This window comes from Chenopodium quinoa, unplaced genomic scaffold (genome assembly GCF_001683475.1).
Source record: "Chenopodium quinoa cultivar QQ74 unplaced genomic scaffold, ASM168347v1, whole genome shotgun sequence".
NCBI classification, from domain to species: domain Eukaryota; kingdom Viridiplantae; phylum Streptophyta; class Magnoliopsida; order Caryophyllales; family Amaranthaceae; genus Chenopodium; species Chenopodium quinoa.
In genome coordinates, this window is record NW_018745470.1 from 1,249,586 (window position 1) to 1,269,181 (window position 19,596).

The window sequence follows — 19,596 nt, forward strand, 5'->3', positions numbered from 1 at the left end:
TAGTGATGTTTTCATAGGAGATTTATTGCCACGCGCCACCAATCCAGACCTTAGTCACTAGAGGTTTGGTTAAGTCAATCTCAATGCACACCCTTGCGTACCTCCCTCTAGTAAGTCTATCCGTTGCATAATCCACCCGAATCGGTGTTCCAGCCAGCTTTGCTATTTCAAACAAAGCCGATTTGTCAAAATATTCAACTGGTAATTCTGTAAATCTAATCCACACAGTCATTTTATCAAACGGATTTTCGAAAGCTCTGAAATTTGGCCTCCATTTAGTCATCATTAAATAATGATCGAAAACAAACCAAGGACCTCCAAACAAGGCTCTTTCATAATCATCCTCCATTGTAAATCGAAATAAAAAAACATTATGACCTAAATCAATTGCTTCTAGACCACCTCTAACTTTCCACATAAGTTTTGCTCGATTGAGCATGAAAGCAGGACGAATTGTTGTTCCTAAACATTTACCCATTAGAGTTAAACCCCATGGTTTTCGCAATCGATCCAGAGTTATCTTATCAAACTTGACAGACAAGCTTGAATCAGGTCCTAAATCCTCCTCTTGAGTCCATTCAGTTGAAGTAGCCACAATCTTCCTTGCCTCCTCAAACCACTGAGAAGAACTAGCAACAACCTCTCGAAAACTCACTACCGGAGAAGTCTTATGGATGGAATCAACCATTTCTTGATCAAGCAGATGGGGTGGATCAGGCGGATCTGAAGAATCCACCATGCTTGAGAATTAAAAAGGATTTTCACTTCTTTTCTAGAGAGAGATAAGAAGAAGTCTTTTCTAGAGAGAGATTTATAAGAAATTACCCCCCTCTCTTTTTTCGTTTGCCTCAAGTCATACATGAGTTATTTGTTAAAATTGTAGCTTTATGAATACTAAAGTAAGCAATAATAATGCAGAGAAATTAATGCACACAAGAAACAACAAAAATATACAAGTTAAGTGAGGTTCCATCTTAAAATCATGTCGTTAGAAAAAACAATCCACAAATCTTATAGACTAGTCGCCTTTGTACCACTCAGGCAATGAGGGACAATTGCTTTCCACACAGACGTGGTAAATTCCTATTACTCCGTATTCTCCTCGAGATAGATGTAAGAAATGGGAGAAATGCAGACGGAAAGATGTATGATTTCAATAGGACATTAGACAGGGGTGAGGAGGGTCTATCTCTATAAAATTTAAGAGAAAGGAAGTTGTAACAGTTTTTTTTTCCCAAAAAATCCAAATTAGTATAAATGACCAATATTTGCAGATGGAAAGAGATTTGTACAGGTTATTTTCGTTTCTTTACAACATTTGCTAAGAAAACAAATAAAACTTGGGGTCGACATTGACAATCAAGCAACATTAACATCCTTTTCATAAAGGGTAGTGCTTTGTACTTCCTTTAAAATTTACAGAGAATACAAACTACACTGCTAAAGTAAACCAAAAGAAGTGGGGATTTCAACTTCAGATTTCTACACAATCATCATCATCAATTTCATCTTCAATGTCCCAGTCTACATCAAATGAGTTAGCCGACTTTTGTAACTCTGTTAGTCCAGTGAGATCTTCCAAATATGTGGGGTGGTTAATAGCCTTCAAAATGAAATCCATTCCATTCTTCTGGAATTCTGATACTATCTGAAAATTTCAATTTACAGAAAGAAGATTCAGATTAGCAAAATATAAACACACGGATACTTCCTGTTATGATAATTAAGATTCAGAGACTGTTTGCTGTAGATGATAATGCTAGTTTCCAGTACAGAAAAAATTAGAGAATTTTTATAATAGAAATTCTAATTTAGATGATTAAAGGTAACCTTAAGGACCATCTGTGAAATAACTTTTGGGTTGATCAATGGGATCACTTGACAAAGGTAAGGAAAGGTCCAAGTTATTCTACCATAATGTTATATAACACTCTCAAATATGGAAGCACAAGTAATAAAAAATACATAGTAGTTCTAAACACTTTTCCAAAGAGCAGGAGGATTGGTTTCAGAATTCAGAAAGGTCTTAGACATTCAAGGGGAAAAAATGGCTTTCTAATATTAACTCAAGCAGTCAACTTTAGATAGAAATAACTTGATGAATATCATCAATCCACATTCCTAACCTCAGTGGATAAGATAATTTTTTAGGGAAAACAAACCACCCAGGCAAACAAGGGGAGTAAGATGGGAAAGCACATTGTATGAGTCAGTCACAACTTACAATTCTACTACAAGCTGTGCAGCTACTCGAAGCATGACCAACTAGTGTCATCTGCGAAAATTGAGAGAGCGAGCCTCGAATTTGGTGTGGAATTATACCAAGAGGTTGCTCACTGCTTCCACTAGCATTTAAGCCTGAATTTTCAACAGGTGCATAAATCCTGTGGAAATTCATTCATTACATACCATAAATTAAATCCCAATATGCAGTAAAAAGAAGTCCTTTCCAATAAAGTTAAACATAATTTAATCATATAATCATATGCATAGGGGGACATGAAATTGAAGAAAGGGCAGGAAAAAAAAAAAAAAAATTCTCGACAAAACAGAGATCTCAGTCATCTCACATACTGTGCTATTTACAAGTTCTCATTCTATAATTCATAAAAGAGCATTTCTGGAAACATAAAGATTTACCCAAGAGGATGATGGAGAAGTCCCACTAGAAGCTCAACTGCAAGTGCTGAAGCAATTGGAGCAAGACCTGGACGTGTGACTGTACATTGCTGATCCAGAGTGCGGTTAGAAGTTGACTGCAAAACAGAAGGCATTAACAAAAATGCAATACAAAAGGTATTGATACAAACAAAGCATAAAATAAAGGAAAAAGATTCCAATACTACATAAGAGAAGAAAATTACATCAATTGGTGCAACCACATCGTTGCAGAAATAGCAGCCCAATCTAGTACCCTTATCTTCATCCCCTATAGATAAGTTCCCCATGCCAGATGACAAAGCATGAGCCACTTTAGAAGAACTGACAGCACCAGCTCCATGGCGCATAACCAAGAAGCTCTCAAACCCCAATGCAGCATTCACAGTAATCTGAATTCACATAATTTTTATAAACAGTTCAAACCAAGCAAAAATTAGCTAATGCATCAGATTGGTTCTTCAACTGCACAGGACAAAAAATCTCTCTGAGAAAAAAAAACAGCAAATCATGCATCATTTGATTCTAGAAACAAAGCTGTTCATGTTCTCACCCATAGGCATATAAATATACTAGAAAAGTTACATGTAATGATGTAAAGCAGAGAATAAGAGAGCATCGATGATAACAATTCTAAATCAGCTATTTTCTATGCACTATGAACCCACCTTTCCCCTTATATATATTAATACAATTACAAAGATATAAACACTTATCCTGTTGTTTGACTCACAGATAAGCAATTAGGATATTATTGATAGATAAATGTCCTTCTACTTGGGAACTTCTCAGGATTACAACCAAATATATCTGCATGCTTTAACTTTTATACATGTTTTTTAAGATAGTTATACACAGTTCATTTATGGAGAATGAAAAGGAAGCAATTAGAAGTATACAAGAAATCATAGACAAATGTTTATGACTTTATAACAACAACAAATGATCAAAATGTCAGAAAAGAAGAAGAAATAAGTATGTATATAAGCTAACAACCTTGTTAGAATTGGTGCTGAGAAGCGTTGGAAGCCATCGACTTTCCCTTGTATCAGTTAATAAGAAAATTACATCATGGGAATCAATTAATTCCTGCAGTTGTCTGCAATCATCCAGCACCTTGCTCTCTTCCTGAGTAGAAACTGGATGCCCAGGCATTGGAATGGCCATCACAACCCCTTTTGCATCCTACAACATGCAGGAAAAGACCAGACATGCACCAAATTAAGGGAAGAATCCAATCATGCAGCCAATATGACATCATTGACAAAAATGAGTATAGTACAAAGTCATTTTTACAAAAGTTCAACATTGTATACCACTGCTGGGAATATGGACTTGAGACTTCTCTCTGCAGCCATGGCTTTATATTGACCACCATTGAGACAATCTTCCAATGTATACAATGATTGCCTTAATGGATTAGACATGGCCACCTTGCCACTGTCTAACAGTGTAATCTTCCGCACACCCCAAGCCTGTAAAGATACTATAAATACATTAACTAAAAGAAAAAAAGTGAATACAAGGCATACAGATCCAGTGATCCAAATTCCAAACATAATAGGCACTTACCATCAGTGTTCGAGCAACTTGGCAACCTAGAGTGCCTGCCCCAAGAAGAAGACACCTAGTAGCAGATAAAAGACCCAAGTCCAGAGAAGGTAAAGCCCGCCATCTCATCAACTTCAAATTCAAATCAGCAGCAGATTCAGCCAACCTGTGAATGTTGACAGGGAAAAAAAAATCATGATATGAATCACATGATGACATGATAACTACAAGTATAAAAGCAATATATATGGAGTATGGACATGAGTTTATTGACATCATACCTAGTAGGATCCATAGATGTAGCAAGGTTAACGGATCTTGTTAATTTTTTCTCTCTATCAAGTTCCCATCCAACAGCTTTAGGCACATGAGCCTGATCCTTCCATCCTACAAAACTAATTTTTAGATGGATACTAGCATATAACGAAGCCTATACATGTGAGGGAGGGGCGGGGATAGAGAGAGAATAAAAAGAAATGTTACTCATTTTCTTCCACTACCTTGTGGAGATATCAGAGCTTCACCAACAAGTGACAAACTCATATCAGCAAAACCACGATTTTCACGATAGCAAAAGAAGGGGACAGTTTCCAGGTTCCATCTTGTATGCAAAAAAGCAAGAAAGTTGCGAAGAGGCCAACCAGGATGATTTGTGAGATGACAAGGATCATAAAAACCAAACAAGACCTGCAAATCACAGAATATAAGCATCAAAATAGACTAAATTTAAATTCGCTAGAATGTAGCTTGCTTAAGTGGGGAAAAAACAAAGAAGTTAAAGTACATTGCCAAACCTTCTCACTGTCTTGTTGGCAGGATTCCCACTCACTAAGTTGTCTAACTGTTGCATGTGAATTTGAAGCAATAGTAACAAGAAAGAAGGGAACACCTACACAATATAAATAGGCTTCATCAATGGATATAGATGGAAAGAGGATTTGACTAATGTATAAAATTATGCAGAAAATTAGTAAAGGCCAAAATAATGAACTTCCTTTCTACAAAAGAGAGAGAGGAGACTACCTGCAGTGACTGTTGAACTACGCCACTCATTGCAGGCAGCAGACACAGACTTAGCCTATGAAGCATTGATGGCAAAAACTCAAACATTAAACAAAAGCAATAATGAAAATCCAAAATAAAATGGCATGCGTTTTTTACATACCTCTTCCACGCTGAACCACTCTGAAGCAGGCTTCAGATCAACCAAGGTTGCTGGAGGATCAAGCACTAAAGCAGGAAATGCAACAGAGTAGTAGAACCTCCATTTTTTTAGGTCAGCAAATGAGATAAGAAGAAATCTAGAAAGTAATGCACAGTCTTCCTCAACCTTTCCATTACGAATGTCATCCCAAATCTGAAATTCCAATAAAAAATCTTACTCAGAGAAACATATTAGGCAATCAAACTTACAGTAAAGGCAATGGAAGTATGACACACCTTTTCTGCTTCTTCTTTCAATAATTTTTGTTTGTCAAGCTGACAAAAGCCCTGTATTGTATTTGTATTATAGAGAGTGCCTGGGATAGCGCATTTATTTCTATTCGAATGGCTTGATATTTTCAATGATAAATCTTCATTAGTTTCAGATGGCAAAGATTCGGAAAGAACAGTTAAGTGGTTTGATATGCGATGATGTGAACATGGTGCAAAAAATCCTGCCAATTTGAGTATTCCAAAGGTCACACAATTTTCAAACCTTACAGCAATTACTAGCTGGGAGATCAAGAGAGCAGAAAAATGAAGAGAGTAGGAGACCCAGATTAAACAACACACACACACACACACAAACACACAGAGGTTTTGTGTAACACTAGGGTAGGAACCTCGCCTTTCCTATCTAATAGCTTAACATCAAATAAGGATTGAGGAAAATCGAATTCTTATCCTCTTCCATGAACCATTTCCCTTCAAATCTCCTTCGAGAAGAAAAAAAAGAGGGACTAATCATGATCAGAAGAAGAACATGTGTTATACAAGAAAATTGAGATAGATACAGATCCCAATCACCAACCCTACCTGAATCCCCTGTTCCACCCCCAAAACAAGCACAAGATCCTTCAATACATCCATTCTTTTTGTATATAAAATCACTCAAAACCATGTCCGGTAACAGAATAAGTAACAGTAAAACATCAATCATCCCAAGTTCATAATGGCACCTAAAATCCTAACAAAAGTAGTTTCAAATACACCAACTTCCACACCCAATTCAAGGTTCATATCACAATTGGTAGCTCATAACAGGGCTTTACCTATATCATAGAATACGAAACATCTATCCTAGTCACTCCGCGTGCATTTGTTCATGGACTCACCCTTTGAAACCCCGAATCGGTTGAGCATAAGTGCCTAATTGGTATCATGATCAGCTGAACTGCTAGTTTTCAAATAAGAGATATCCTTCTTAATCATTAGTATCATAACAGGCGTATATGTTCAAACATCAACACACCTAAGAAGAATGCAAAATTCTAATTTATAATACCAAACCATGTTCTTTGTGGAAAGTCAAATAACAGTTTTTATTTTAAAATTTTAAAATTAAACCCTCTATTCAACAAAATCTACCATTAATAATTGTATTAGAACAATTTCAAATTTTGGGTAACAATAATCTTGCAAAAATTACATTGAATCCCTAATTCAACTTAACTTCCCACCACATAAAATCAAATCAATGCCATGTTCTCAACAATAAATTTGCTTAATTTCAGAATGAATTAAACAATACACAACAAAAAGCCCAAAAGAATTTCCAGAAAAAAACAAAAAATTGAAAAGCAAGATTTACCAGAAATAGAAACAGCTGATTCATCGGTTTTCCAGTGATTGAGCTTGAAAGAACAAAGACGATGCCAAAAACCCTCATCAACTGAACTTTGAAGAGGTGCAAATTGCAAGATTGATCCGCTTTTAGATTTATCAAACGTTTGATTTTCCATTACAAAATTCAAACTTTTTTTTTTTTAGGGAATTCAAACTTGTTTATTTGATCATAAACCTTCCCCTTCTTCCTTCTTTTCTCATTTCTTTTTCAAGTCTACTTGATTTTTGTTTTTTTGTTTATTTTTTTTTTAAAAAAAATTCAATTACTAGTAAGATAATTAACAAAGTTACAACTATACCCTTACTAGTTTTGTGCCCAGCGATGCCCGGGTAGTTTATGGACTTTTAGTATAAAATTAGGATAAAATCCCGTGCAATAGATGCACGGTTGTTCAATTATTATTTAAAAAGAATTATTTTCTAAGGTCACATGTAAAATTGTTGATTATACGAAGTTATTCAACAATTTTATTTTTTAAAAGCCACATATAAAATGAATTTTAGAAAGTTGGTTTATATTTTACTAGTTTTGTACCCGTGCGATGCCCGGGTTGTTTATTGAATTTTAAGATAAATTTTTAATCTATATGTCAAATTTTAAAACATATCATTGATACAAAATTACTTAGGAATTGATGTGTTTTTGTGGAGATTAAAACTATATATGTAGGCATGTAATGACTAATAATAACATTGGTGAAAAACATTTTTTGACCCGTAACCTAAAATATTGACCCTGTCCGAAATTACTCTAGATTGTAAAGTATATTGTTTTAATTGATTAGAATACATTATAAATAATGGATGTGGTGCATTTTGAGCTAATTCCTTCGCTCCAAAAAAAATACTATGATACAAAAAATAAAATTATATGATAATTTATGATTGTAATAATTTTTTTTAAATAAAATTATAATTTAATTTGTACATATGAAATATTGATACTTTATGAAAATAAAACTCTAAATTAACAATTTTATCCTAAAATTCTATCCAAATTTAATTGAAAATAGAATTCTTAGCTAATTTTTTTATCATACAAATTGAATTCTATATAACTCTATCCTACGTGGTGCGGCACTTGGCGAAAATTTGGAGCGACAAGTGTCGCTATCTCGTCGCCTGGCTAAAAGTTTAGCTTTATATATTAGTTATATGATATAAAGCAAATGTAATAATTGAGATAAAATCTTTCCTTAAAAGTAATAATTTTCTTAAAACAACGATTATTGGAGGATATTTTTTTTAGCAAGTGTTATTGGAGGGGAAATTTGTAACACAATGCTGCCAAGTGTTATTATTGGTTTCGTCTTTAGTAATATGTAATAGATTATACTACTATTATAATTCAATTTGATTGAAAATAGAATTCTAAATTAACTCTTTTTGCTACAAAGTCAATCTATATTTATCCAACGTGGTACGATACTTGGCGAAAAATTAAAACGCTAAATGATGTGTTTTGTGGCCTAATTATAAATTTATTATTTGGTATTTTATTGAAAAAATAACTCTAAACTAATAATCTTATTCTAAAATTTTATCCTAATTTGATTGAAAATAGAATTCTTATCTAATTTTTTTATCTTATGAAATCTATCCAAGGTGGCGCGACACTTGACGGTTTTTTTTATCATATGAAGTCTATTTAAATCTATCCAAGGTGGCATGACACTTGGCGAAAAGTTAGAATGCCTAGTGTCGCTATTTCGTGATCTGGCTAAAAGTTTAGCTTTATATATTAGTTATATGATTAACTCTACGTTTATCTGTCATATTAATTTCATCCTATCCCTCCATCCTTATACCAACCCCGGGTATAGAAATTGAGAGAAAAGAGGGGTTTTAATCTTTGTCCTCTGTAATGTTATGTGCTTCCTACGTTCTATTAATATTGCAATAATGAACTTTTTGCACTATTCATCACTCTTGATTGACCAAATAATATGAGTTATACGTTAATCAAAATATAGTTAAGTGGGATCTTGTTGGATTCGTCTCATAAAATACTTTCACAATATCAACTTTTTATAATTTTTACTCTTACACAATTATAGATATTTAGCATATAAAATGTGTTTTGGGATGTGTAATTTCCTCCTTGTTGCAATATTAACAGAACGGAGGAAGTATAAAATAGCTTCAAAATCCATTGTCATGCGGCTTAAATCTATTCTTCCTGGTATTGTTTCGGATCATCAAAGTGCCTTTGTTTCGGGGAAACTTATTACCGACAATGCTCTTATTGCTTTAGAGTTGTTTCATACAATGAAAACGAGGTGTAAAGGAAATAAGGGTGTGGTCTCTATGAAACTTGACATGAGCAAGGCCTATGACAGGGTCGAATGGAATTTTCTTGAAAAATTGCTATTGAGAATGGGATTTGCTGATAGATGGGTAAGGACTATTATCGACTGTGTAACTTCGGTTAAATATTCCTTTATAGTCAATGGTGGTGTGTGTGGTGCAGTGTCTCCTTCTAGAGGTCTTCGCCAAGGGGACCCTTTATCCCGTACTTGTTTATTCTAGTTGTAGATGCTTTTTCGGGACTATTGCGGAAAGCTTCGATCGAGGGTTCCATTCATGGGGCCAAGGCTAGCCGGAATGGACCGAAAATTTCTCATCTTCTATTTGCTGATGACAGTCTTCTCTTTGCAAGAGCCAACCGAAAGGAGTGTTTAAAAATTGTTGAAATTCTCAACATATATGAACAAGCTTCCGGTCAGAAAATTAACTATGAAAAATCGGAGGTCTCTTTCAGTAAGGGAGTTGAAGTTGTAAGGCAAGAAGAATTATTGAGCATCCTGGAAATGAGATGGGTCGACAAACATTACAAGTATTTGGGGATCCCGACCATCATTGGAAAATCAAAGAAGATGGTTTTTGAGGCTTTGAAGGATTGTATATGGAAGAAACTTTCTAGTTGGAAGGAGAAATTTTTATCAAGAGCGGGAAACGAGATTTTGTTGAAAGCTTTTATTCAAGCCATTCCCACCTATATCATGGGGGTGTATAAAATTCCGGCAGGGGTTATTGATGATATTCACTCTATGATGGCTCATTTCTGGTGGGGACAAGAGAAGGATAAAAAAAAGAGTTCACTGGAAGAGTTGGAAGGATCTTTGTTCCCCTAAATGCCTCGGGGGGATGGGATTTCGAGACTTGAAGGTTTTCAATGATGCTTTCTTGGGTCGTCAAGCTTGGAGGCTCACTAGCAGACCGAATTCTCTTCTTAATAAGGTGTTGAGTGCGAAATATTATGCGGGTAAGAGCTTTCTCGAGGCTAGTCTAGGTTATGGTGGTAGCTTCTCTTGGCGTAGCATATAGTCTTCAAAGGCCCTTATTAAAGAGAAATTGCTATGGAGTATAGGGAATGGAGCATCGGTGGACATATGGCGTGACCCTTGGGTTGACAATGGCACTGCCAAATTTATTACTTCTCCTTGTTCTGAAGATGTGACTCGAGTTAGTGACCTGATAAACCACGAGACTCAACAGTGGGACATTCCTCGTATTGAAAATATTTTTAATGAGGAGGATACTCGTAGTATTCTAGCGATCCCCTTATGTTTGAATGCGGCTCAAGACACCTTAATGTGGGCTGTCTCGATGGACGGTAGCTACTCGGTGAAGTCGGCCTACTTGATTGGCAAATCATGTAATCTGAACCTTTTCACAAGGCATAGGTGGAGATTTGGGGACTTGGGGTTACTCCGAAAGTACGCCATTTTTTATGGCGTATTTGTACAGGAACACTTCCTGTGAGAGCATACCTCAATTACAGGCACATGAGTGACATTGTGGACTGCCCATGGTGCGTGAACTGCCCAGAAACCATTCAGCACGCTCTGTTTGACTACCATACTATTTGTGTGCTTTGGGTGGAGAGTGATTGTGTTGAGATGTCAATTTGGCCAACTGGTATGTCTTTCTTGGACTTACTTGAATCATGGAGCAAGTTGGATGCACAAAAGGTGAGTATAGGTGCAATATTAATGTGGAACATGTGGCATAGGCGAAACGAGATGATATTCAATGGCAAAGAAATATATCATCCCATAATCATAGAGCGTACTCACCGACTTGCAACTGATTGCAACTCCTACATGAAGAAGATATACGGGGGAGTCAAGCACAGCCTATGCCGCAACCCCAACAAGTGGAATGCGCCACCGGAAGGTATTGTCAAACTTAATTGTGATGCTTCTTTGCACAAGTATGGTTGGGTTAGAATGGGAATGATTGCTAGAGATTGGAAGGGGGATGTCCTCTTTGCCGCTGCTAGAAGAGTAAGGGCATATTGGCCTCCAATTATTGCTGAGGAGAAAGCGATTGCATTGGCTGTCAAACTTGAAAAACGGTATGGCTTGACTGAAGTCATTATCGAGTCTGATCGTGAAGTTATCGTCAAACGCGTAACCAAAGCTTCGATCTTCTTCATTGACTTGGATGCTCTTTTAGATGAGATTTTATACTCTTGTTTTTCCTTTTCTTCTGTTGTTTGGTGTCATGTTAAACGGGATGGTAATGTAGTGGCTCATAATTTAGCCCGTTTAACTCCTTATAATGTAGAACAAGTATGGGAGAACCATGTCCCTTGTGAGGTCTCTCCCTATATTTTGGTGGACAAACTATCTATATAAGACACCTACAACGTTTTCTCAAAAAAAAAAAAAAAAATCTTTGTCTGTAGACACCCAAATGTGTCTACCCAAAACCAAACCCTGTGATGAATACCTTTCATGTCATTTGATTATCGAACGAAGCGAAAGTGTGAAAAGTCTAGTGATGAGAATGTTTTTATTAAAATATCTATTCTTTATGTTTTTGAAAATATTTCTTTTCTTACCCTATTTATGAAAAACGTGCATTCTAGTGGTCCATGATATGGGTCCAATAATAGTGTAGTTGGATGGGATTTGAAAAGAACTTTCCAACAATATATTATAAGCGCAATTCCGATGAATAATGAGGAAGTTATGGCCAAAATACTAAACTGGGCCCGGTTTGGTTCTTACATACGACCCAATTATCTAGAGGAGGGCCTATTATTAATTATCATTCCTAAAGATATTAGGATTGGTTATAGTCTTCTAGAATACTGTACATGGTTTTCTTAAATCCTAATGGAGTTAGGATTGATAATTATGTTTCAAAGAGTTTGAAATTGAATAAAACTACTCCTTTTGAGAATCCTTGTTTTGTACGAAATGGAATATATTCAAATATTATTTTCGTTCCTCATAATCTTTATCCAAATCTTATATGGTTGGATAGATCTTGAAATTATCTTTCCAATGATATATTATAATATTAATTCAGAGCTATAACGAAAAAGATATGAATAGAATATGAAACTCTATCTAAAACTGACACTCTTCCACTATTTTGGTCATATCTTTTTTATCTACAAAAGATTTTAATTTGATTCTAATTGCGTTGGAAATAAGACTTCAAGACCTTTCCAATGACATATTTTTTGACTTAGTTAGACTTCTAGATCAAAAGATATGATAAAAACAAAATCCGTAAAAACTGTCTTGCAGCGCCAAACGACAGACCCTGTCGCCTGGCGACAAATCCCGTTGTTGGAGAAAGAGGCGTGTTTTATTCCTATTCAAACTCTGATTCCTATTATCAATTCCGGACTATTTTATTATAAATAATGTCCTTATACCTCCGTTTTTAATCAACAAAAATAACCAGAATTCACTAATTCTTCTCTCTCTCTCTAAGCTAAAGCTTATTGTCTCCCTCTTTTTAGCCTAGCCTTTTTACAAGTACAATTCCTCATACATTAGCGTTAGAAACACCTAGCCAAGTTCGAAGTTGCATTTTTCCTAGACGTGAAAGGTTTGGTATTTTTGAGGGTTTGGTCCCAAATCTCTATTTCAATTATGTTGTAAAATAAGGAGAAATATAAAAGATTTAGAGAGAATTAAAATGTGTATTCTATTTATATTTTTTATGATGGAGGTGTATATATATATATATATATATATATATATATATATATATATATATATATATATATATATATATATATATATATATATATATATATATATATATATATATATATTACAATTGATAGAGTTTGCTTGGAGAATAATAAACCCTAAACTCTAGAAAGCTCTAGAGTGATACAAGATGAACATCCACAAATATGTTTAGATAAGAATAAACCCTATATCTAGAATATTTCGGAATGATATAAGGAGCGCATAATGGTCATCCACACGATATTTCATAACACTTCTCCTTGGATGTCCATTATCGAAGACTGTGCCTCGTTAAAACTTTATTAGGAAAACCCTGTGGGATAAAAACCTAATGAAGGAAAAAGAGTACAACATTCTTCGTAATACGCTCGAGATGCTGCCTCATTAAAAACCTTACCAGGAAAACCCAATATGAGACAAAACCACGGTCAAGGGAAAAAGAGCGCAGCGCGTATTTTCTCCCCCTGATGAATACATAACTTGCACTAGGTGAAAAAAGGAAATTGGCACCGGTTCAAAACCTCTTAATGCCACCTGTTGTGAACCGGTGCCAATGTGGGGGGTGCCAATTACTTGCATGAAAAGCCACCGGTACAAACCGATGGCAAAAATAGTTATTGGCACCGGTTAACCAGGGCCAAAAATGGCCCCAAAAATTTATTTCACTATTTTAACCATTGCCAAAAGTGCCCAAAAATTATTTTTTATTTTTTTGTTTGTCTTTTTTCACTTAAAAATTAAATAAACTAAAATAAATAAGAACACAAAATATAAATCGAACATCACAATCAATATAATCGAATCTCTACAATATATAATAATAAAAAAAATTTACAGTATAGATCAATAAAAAAAATTACAATACAAATAAAAAAAAATACAATGTAAATAAAAAAATTACAATATAAATCAATTGCAACATATTAATAAAAAAAAAATTACAATATAAATAAAAAAAAAAAATTTAAAACATCACAATCAAAAAAACCCCATACAACATCTAAATCAATATACTTGCATCTTGATTCTTGCATCAATATACCTGCACCAATTAAAACAAAAAAAAATTAATTAAAAGATACAGTAGCTGCGAAAAAAAAATAAGAAAAAAATCCAGAAAAAAATCAGTTAAACACCCAGAAATAAAAAAATGGAATTAAAATCGATTAAATTGAAAATCAGTTAAAACCCCAAAATAAAAAAACCGAATTAAAATCGATTAAAATTAAAAAGAAAACCCAGAAAAAAAAATTAAAATCGATTTAAATAAAAAAAAAATCGATTAAAAATCGATAAAAACAAAAAACCAGAAAATAAAAAACAAAAACTAAATAAAATTGATTAAAATAATAAAACCGATTAAACTAAAAAAAAACCAAGAAAAAAAAAGAATTAAAATCGATTAAAATAAAAAAAAAATCGATTGAAAAATCTATTAAAACAAAAACCCAGAAAAAATAAAACGATTAGAATCGATTAAAACAAAAACCCAGAAAATAAAAAAAAAAACGATTAAAATCGATTATAACTCAATAATTTAGAATTAAATTCTAACCTTGCCCATGCATGTGTTCGTGGTGATTTTTGTTGTGGTGGAAAAGTCGGTGTTGCATGTTAAAGTGGCGATCTTCGTGGTGGTCTTTGAATGAAAGAAAGGAGGAGGACACGAGGGAGAAGGAGATCGAGAAAGAGAATTAGAAGGAGGATAAGGAGATCGAGAAATATAAGGAGATTGGTGATTCGTCTTCAACCCAGAAAAAAAAATAGAACGAGAAGGAAAGAGGAGGAGAGAGAAAGAGGAAGAGAGGAGGAGAGAGAGAGAAACGGCTGGGAGAAGAGTATAAGATATTAGGGTTGGGGGGTTTAAAAGGGTCGGTTTTTTTTTATTACTTAAAGGCACCAGTTCAAACCGGTGGCCTTTATGTTTTTGCCACCGGTTTAAAGTGAACTGGTGCCATATGTCTTGGTTCATTAAGCTGCGCATTTTTTTGCCCATTTTTGCCACTGGTTTGAAATGAACCGGTGGCAATTAGGGGGTGCCTTTTTTTAATTTTTTTCTACTAGTGTTGAGATCTTCTAGTGCCGCAACAATGAATCCAATATGTTTGGATGTCTTCTCATATGTAGTAAGTAAAATATCATACGTTGATCTTCGAATCTCCTAAGCTGAAGTTGCATATTCAATTCTTCAAGTTTTCACGTGAACATGTGAAGTGTCTTCATTTCACCATACATGTGTTTATCTCTAATATCATTATTTCAAATCTCTGTATTATAGTTGATTTAAAAATTAAACTTATGCGATTTTGACTTCTTTTGGAAGTTATTAATAATAGAAATTGATGATCATTATTTGATCAAACATTCATTAATAATCATTTGATGACAAAACTTGACATTATTAATGTCATTCTTCAATCTCATATGAATTATAATATAACATATGTAATTATATACATTGATCATGGTTCTTTTGGACAATAAGAAAACAGTCTCACGCATAAGTATCCCGTTTCTTTAGAAGTTTCGTAATTAACTACACGATAATTTTTCTGCGAATACAAATAGAAAATCTCACTAACTCTTATATACTTAAACTTCTGGTTGAGATGTCAATAATATAGTCACATAAAAGTTTCAAGAGTTTGATAATTGTAATATTCAAATTAAAATTTGTAGGGCTGGGTATTTAAATACGTCATATATAAGTTCTCCAAGAACTTTTCTTACATGATTTATAACATGTTATTAAATCGACGTTTCCAATAATTTCATCACAACTATAAGCCTATTGGAATATAAATATTCTTCGTAATTTCCTTCAAAGTTACAAATACGCCATACTATATATATTTTGAACAAACATTCACATATACCACAATTATTGTATAGAACTAATGCATCAATATGAGATATAGAGAACAAAATATACAATGAGTAACGCAACAACTTTCAATATACGCAGTGAATAATCCATTATCTATTACTCACACATGTATATGAACATACATAAGACTCTAATATATATATATATATATATATATATATATATATATATATATATATATATAAACACACACACACACATATATACCTCCATCATATAAAATATAAGTAGAATACACATTTTAGTTCCCTCTCAATCTTTTATATTTCACCTTATTTTACAACACGTTATCAACACCAAAGCTCTAATCAATATGTAAATTTTATTGTTGATTTCTTAGGTTAATGATTAATTCCTTTTATACTGAATGTGCAAATTATACTCGTCCATTATTATCTTGTTGTGTTGCATCTTGGGAAGAAATTAGAAGGAGATTAACCTTGATCATGGTTTTTGATATTTTAATAATGGAATCACACGTTTCAAGAATGTCATATCATTCCCAATCCTCATTAATTAATTTGGGACTAGTACAAGGAGTCTCACGATATTAATAATTTGGAATGTTAATTGTAGTGCCGCTTTATTTAATTACAAAGAACTACTTATATTATTTTTCGGTTGCATTGGTTTGTTTATCTTGAATCATCTTTCTCATCTATCCATAATATAATAGATTAGCCTTAATCAAGGGTTATACTTTTTCTTTTCATTGACGTTTTCATGAGTTACAGGCTAGCAGATGACGTCGACAAGATGAAGTTGACGATAAGGCTAGTTTTTATAGTGGGAAAGGTTTTGATATCAGGAAAGTTCATTCTCAATTATCCTGTTATTGTTAATTTTAAACTTTTACATAATATGTTTATATTGTTTCCCAAATTTTCGTATTTTTAGTATTCCTGGAGTTCAATGAGCAATTTGGGAATAGTTGGATTTGATGCAGAAAATAACTAATTAGTAGTTTTGTTTTGACTATGAGTTTTGTTTAGTTTGAATCTAAAAGGGTATTTATAATTATTATTGGTGTTAATTTTATGAACTTATGGTTTTCATGAACTTGTAGTACATATATTTGCTAGATTTTGGTATTACTTTTCCTATCCATAAATGGGTTCGATTATTTCTCTATGCTTGATAGCAAATATGAATGGTTTGATTTAGCAATTATTTACCCATATAATTTGTTTGTGAAATCCTATGTCTAATACCTTGAATGTTTGTAAATTATACGAAGTAAGCCTAAGGCACATGTGAAACTATTTATAATTTATGTATTGAATTATGCTTTTATATTTCAAGTATGATATGGACCATGTGGTTTTCCGCTAACGTGAACGTGTTAATGTTGATTTCTTATGGGCTTATTTCTATTTTCTAATTAAGCTTTATCAGGCAATATATTGATATAATTGATCCGACAGTATAGTTGATTCAATCGATTCAGGTATATTTTTATTAAAGCGTGAAGTAGTAGGTTCTCATATTGTTTTGAACTTCTCATTCTAAAAGGTGTAGATTAATTGACTAATTAATTTGAATTAAGTTAAGTACGAAAGATTAAGTTTATTTATTTGAAGAGGTGAAATTTTCATATTTGTAAATATATATGTTTATTAATATTATGATCAATTCAGTTTTGTTGTATAATAATATACTACGTATGAAATATAAAGTCCTAAATTTGTGACATACTCATATGTAACTAGTTATAAATTACATGATCAAATAAACTACATAACTACTAAATAAGGCAACAATCAATATAAATTTATGTCATACTTTAAAGTATTTCTTACCTATGAAAGCCTCATAATTTTATGTTATTTACACTTATTACTATTAAATTATACTACGTATTAATCTAAACTTGGTATGTACTATGGTCATGGTATTAATTAAATTTATATTATTATGAATTATTAGAAAGAGGCATATATTGAACCTGGAGTGATACTTGTACATATAGACCCGGAGTTCCATTACGACAATATATTTATGCTCTTAAAATATCTAATTGTTTTGAAAGTATGTTAACTAAATTATTATTATCCTTATAAGTTGATAAAATTATGAAGCATACTGTATACATTATATTGATTGATGTGTGATTAAATTCAATTATAGTATTATATACCCACTTGATCTGAAGTTAGATAGTTGGAATGAATGTAAATTGAATATGATGTGCGGACCTGAAGTTCCTTATATTTATAAAGAGTATTCACACACATAGACTTAAAGTTCCTAGCTTGAACATATAAAGGGCTCAAAACCCTTAAGGATAATACAAAGAAATGTGCATGATCTACAAAGCTAAAGCATGTTGCTTAGATATCCACTACATACTAACATGATTCTATAAACACAATGTCATGATGAAATAATATTATACAAAAGATATTGAATAGTATTCAAGTTATTGAACTTTGGGTGAGAATTTGAATGATTAAAAAGGTAACAAGCATGTTTGCATGAAATTATTATTGATTATAAAGTTCATAAAAATTGCAAACATGATTATATATATCATCTATTTTGACCTAGAAATAATGTTATGAGTTCAAGTAATTAAACATGACATTGTGAACAACTTACATTGCTTGGAAAATATATTTATTATGTCCATACTTATAAGAAATTAAGATAATTGGGCAAGAATTACGAGTAAGAACAAGTTTGATACATGTATTGCTAAAAGAATTTATGCCTTGTGGATGAGATTTAAATGTTGTTGGATTCATTTCATGTCCCACGTGTAAGAATTAGGGGGAAACTGTATTAATTATTTCATTATTTTATCCTTGCACATAAATAATAAAATATATTGATGGTCAATTTGGAATATACATTAACTCAAATATTAACTATTTACTTAATAGAAGTGGCCACTTGCATATTATTTAAATATTTTTAAATGATACCATCTTGAAGATGGATATAAATGATTGATCATATACTAATTATAAATGCTCCAATTAAATTATTGTCCCAGAAGGACAATATCAGTTACTATTGAACCTAAAGCACGTCTGAAGCGTTGCAGTACAATAGAGTTAAAATATAAGAACTTTTGGAAAATGAATGGAGCATCAATTGACAATGATGAAAAATTTGAGGAAATGGTAAATCTCATTACATTTCTAGAATAAAATCACTTTTAGTGAGATTCATATGTTCTATGATTATGTAAAAGACTCCAGAAGAGTATGAAATGTCCAACAAGATTAACATGCATTATAGTCAAAACTCCAGCAGAGTATATATAAGTAATTATTAGATAAAATATTAATTGGTTGATTGTCTTGCCAATTGTATAAAGAAACACATGTTGGTGTTCTAATATCACATTTATGGCCATGCATATAGTAAGTTTAATAAAGTGATCACTAGTGTTGAAAACTGACCAGAGTTCAAATTTAGAGAAGTGATTAGATGTGATAATTAACTTAGGTCATCCGAGTTTAATAATAATTACCCGTAATGGAAACTTGATGTTTAATTTGATAATGTGCTGACGCTTTCTCAATGTTAAATATATAAAATGAATTGAATGACAAGACGTAACATTGAGATTGAGTTATATTTGGATTGTGAGTTATAATAATTTGTATTGATGAAAATTTCAAGATTTAATATGTTCTGATTTTTTTTATATAAAGGAGTAAT

The 19,596-nt window shown here is 32.8% G+C and overlaps 1 protein-coding gene across 1 annotated transcript; it reads right to left on the minus strand.

The window, feature by feature from the left end:
- Nucleotides 1-1,199: 1,199 nt before the first annotated feature.
- On the minus strand, nucleotides 1,200-7,283 carry LOC110715052 (ubiquitin-like modifier-activating enzyme atg7). Its single transcript, XM_021893625.1, has 14 exons — nucleotides 7,004-7,283; nucleotides 5,650-5,867; nucleotides 5,375-5,566; nucleotides 5,233-5,287; nucleotides 5,004-5,098; nucleotides 4,710-4,896; nucleotides 4,491-4,596; nucleotides 4,231-4,375; nucleotides 3,975-4,133; nucleotides 3,655-3,843; nucleotides 2,865-3,050; nucleotides 2,641-2,756; nucleotides 2,225-2,384; nucleotides 1,200-1,648 (listed from the first exon to the last, which is right to left on the minus strand). Exons 1-14 carry the CDS (start codon nucleotides 7,152-7,154, stop codon nucleotides 1,475-1,477), a joined length of 2,133 nt encoding a protein of 710 aa, XP_021749317.1. The 5' UTR covers nucleotides 7,155-7,283; the 3' UTR covers nucleotides 1,200-1,474.
- Nucleotides 7,284-19,596: the final 12,313 nt, after the last annotated feature.